This window comes from Tasmannia lanceolata, unplaced genomic scaffold, assembly GCF_043159265.1.
Source record: "Tasmannia lanceolata isolate RefF3 unplaced genomic scaffold, GAP_Taslan_0.1 ptg000015l, whole genome shotgun sequence".
In the NCBI taxonomy this organism is placed as follows: domain Eukaryota; kingdom Viridiplantae; phylum Streptophyta; class Magnoliopsida; order Canellales; family Winteraceae; genus Tasmannia; species Tasmannia lanceolata.
The window spans coordinates 52,572,001-52,575,315 of record NW_027518692.1 but is presented as its reverse complement, the minus strand read 5'-3'; the positions used below and the strand labels follow the sequence as shown (position 1 = coordinate 52,575,315).

At 37.4% G+C, this 3,315-nt stretch overlaps 1 protein-coding gene across 1 annotated transcript; it reads left to right on the top strand.

The window, feature by feature from the left end:
- Positions 1–218: 218 nt before the first annotated feature.
- LOC143845981 (stearoyl-[acyl-carrier-protein] 9-desaturase, chloroplastic-like) lies at positions 219–3,069 on the top strand. The gene is made up of 3 exons (XM_077354385.1): positions 219–374; positions 1,563–2,058; positions 2,310–3,069. Exons 1-3 carry the CDS (start codon positions 256–258, stop codon positions 2,868–2,870), a joined length of 1,176 nt encoding a protein of 391 aa, XP_077210500.1. The 5' UTR covers positions 219–255; the 3' UTR covers positions 2,871–3,069.
- Positions 3,070–3,315: the final 246 nt, after the last annotated feature.

Below are 3,315 nucleotides of genomic sequence, written 5' to 3'. Positions count from 1 at the left end.
CTTCATTCACGAGGTGGCTGCTCTCACATGCAACATGCATCCGTGAAATGCCTTTTGCAATGGACGCTAGCAAATCCCAATTAAAAATGTATCATTAAAGGCTAATTCAGTAATTTATGAAGATGGGAAGGTTATTTTCCTTATGGGATTCTTATAAATCTCCTTCTCCCTTTCTTTCCCAATACATCTCTCTCTCTCTCTCTCTCTCTCTCTCTCTCTCTCTCGTCTTTCCCAATACATCTCTCTCTCTCTCAAATGGCTCTCAAAACTTCTCTCACCTTTCAATCTTGGAAACATCTTTTGTGTTTTCCTACAACAGTGAAACGTAGATCTTCAGGGGTTTGCATGGCTTCTACGCTTAACTCCAATTCTACGTAGGTAACTCTTAATCCATTTTAAGTAGGAGTGTATATTTTTCCAATTTGATAGAAGATAGATAGTTGGTTCTGGCTTTGCTTGGTACTATTTATTGATGCGCCTTATTGTTTTTCCTCTTTAATTCATTTGTAATTGTGTTTATTTTGTTGGTTTTGTGATCATCTGGCCATATATAATAATCATATAGGTATAAGATGTTGTCTTTTCATTAGAAATATATATAAATATTGAATTTCAAAAACAAACAAATAAATAATTAAAATGCCATATTAAGAATGTTTCTTGTTGAAGCCATATGTATGAGTTGATGAAGCCTCACATTGATGTGGCAATGCGTTTTCTTCGCTATTTGAAGCGATCATCCTATCAAGGAAAAACATAACGAGGAAGAGCTTTTTACCACCCATTTTTTCTCATTTTTTTTTTCATTCGAAACTGGGAAACGATCTTAGCGGGATTTTGAGTACTTTTTCTCAAATTTTGATTAAAACACCTCCTACCTGTTCTTGGTGATTTATGTTTCAACGGTAGAAAGGTTCGTTTGAGTAAGTATTGTCGCTCAAGTCAATTTACTGATATTGATAATCTAGTCTTCCCAAAACATTATTCGATGCTTTTCCATGCATTGCTAGAAACAAAATGAGGTTTTCCAAAATTAGAAGGCTAACAAACCTTGAGTTTTGGACAAAGGAGCAGCTAATACTACAGTGATATGGGTATAAATCTTTGTAACAACTAACAAGGCTTCATCTCCTTATTCACACTCAAATCAACATGGCCTTAAGTGATTAACCTTAGGGTGTGTTCAGAAACCAATCCCCGCATCCATTCTATTGTTAATAAAAATATCTAAAAAAATCAGGAAAATCTTGTTCGCCAAACCAATCCAAACCTCTTCTACCTGTTTCATCATACCCCCACAAAAGGGAGAATGAGTTTTTTTCTTTTTAAGACACATGGATTTGGTTTGGGAGATTCGTTTTCTCCACTTTTGTCTGCTCTTCCTGCCAAAGAATACCTTGTTTTTTCTCTTATTCATATACTATTTATACAACTTTAATGTAAAAAAAAAAAACTTTCATGTAAACAAATACGTTTTTCGTATTTATTATGATTTTAACAACTAGTAGTTTTATAACTCTATCACATAAGCTTCTGAGAATGATTTGTTCTTGTTTATTTAGGGAGGTCAAGAAGACTTTCAACCCTCCCGGCGATGTAAATGTTCAGATCACCCATTCTATGCCCCATGAAAAAATTGAAATCTTTAATTCCTTGCAAGATTGGGTTGGGAAGAACATCTTGGTGTACTTGAAGCCTATTGAGAAGTGTTGGCAACCGCAGGATTTCCTTCCTGACCCTGCATCAGAGGATTTCTATGAACAAGTTGAGGAGGTAAGAGAGCGAGCGAAGGAGATCCCAGATGATTATTTTGTTTGCTTGGTTGGAGATATGATCACAGAGGAAGCTCTTCCTACTTACCAAACCATGCTCAATACTCTTGACGGTGTTCGCGATGAAACAGGTGCGAGCCTTACGCCTTGGGCTATCTGGACGAGGGCTTGGACTGCCGAAGAAAAGAGGCACGGGGACCTTTTGAACAAATATCTGTACTTGTCTGGAAGAGTTGACATGAGACAAATTGAGAAGACAATTCAATATCTGATTGGATCTGGAATGGTAAAATCCTCACTCCTTACTGTCATTGCTCTTTGATTTTTTTTTTTCAATTTCACACTATAGATTTTAGAAACCAAGTATCAGATTTCTTTGGTAAAACTGTGAGAATTTTAACAGTGATTCTTAATGTTCCACAACCTCAATTCATATTGTATGTTTTTGATTGCAAGAAAAATATAATATTTTTGAATTGCACTTCCTATTGTTATATGTAATTTCTCAACCAATTCTTTTCCTGTGTGTACAATTAGGATCCCCGGACAGAGAACAACCCCTATCTTTTATTTGTCTACACGTCCTTTCAGGAGAGAGCGACTTTTATCTCCCATGGCAATACTGGTAGGCATGCCAAGGAATATGGGGACTTGAAATTGGCACATATCTGTGGAACCATAGCATCAGATGAGAAGCGTCATGAGACTGCGTACATAAAGATTGTTGAGAAGCTATTTGAGATTGATCCCGATGGCACGATTCTCGCATTTTATGACATGATGAAGAAGAAGATCACAATGCCTGGCCGTCTAATGTATGATGGCCGGGATGACAATCTGTTTGAGCACTTCTCATCTGTTGCACAAAGGATGGGGGTCTATACATCGAAGGACTATGCAGACATAATCGAGTTCCTGGTTGGGAGGTGGAATGTGGAGAAAATAACAGGACTCTCGGGTGCGGGACGAGAGGCCCAAGATTACCTCTGCAGCTTGGCACCAAGAATCAGGAGGTTAGAGGAGAGGGCTCATGGGAAAGCTAAGGAAGCAGCCTCCATGCACTTCAACTGGATCTTTGATAGAAAAGTGAATCTGTGAGAGAGGTGACTTTCTCTAAGCAACCTTCTCAAACATAGTATTTTCTACATGGATCAGTTGCTTTATCCGAGTTTGCAAAATGTTCCTTTTATATCTATGTTATGTTTTCTTGTGTTGAGGAGATGTTGTTGAGTGTTGTCAATGTTGTAGAAGCTCTTTTGCTTGATGATATAATAGCAAGCCTTTGTCCTTTGTGACATATTACCATTTGGAATGGTTAGTTATAGGTTACCCCCTCAGTCATCATGTCAAAAATGTGGAAAAAAAGAAAGAAGGAAGATTAAAGGGAAACGAAAGAGCACTCATTTCCCATGTTGGAAAATAAAAAATCGAGCTGCCAAGAAACTTAAAAAAAAGAGATTGTTGGAATAAAACCAACTAGATGGAGGGAGAAGATGAAATTCAGGGGGAGATAATTGTTTTCTTGATGCCGAACACACAAAAA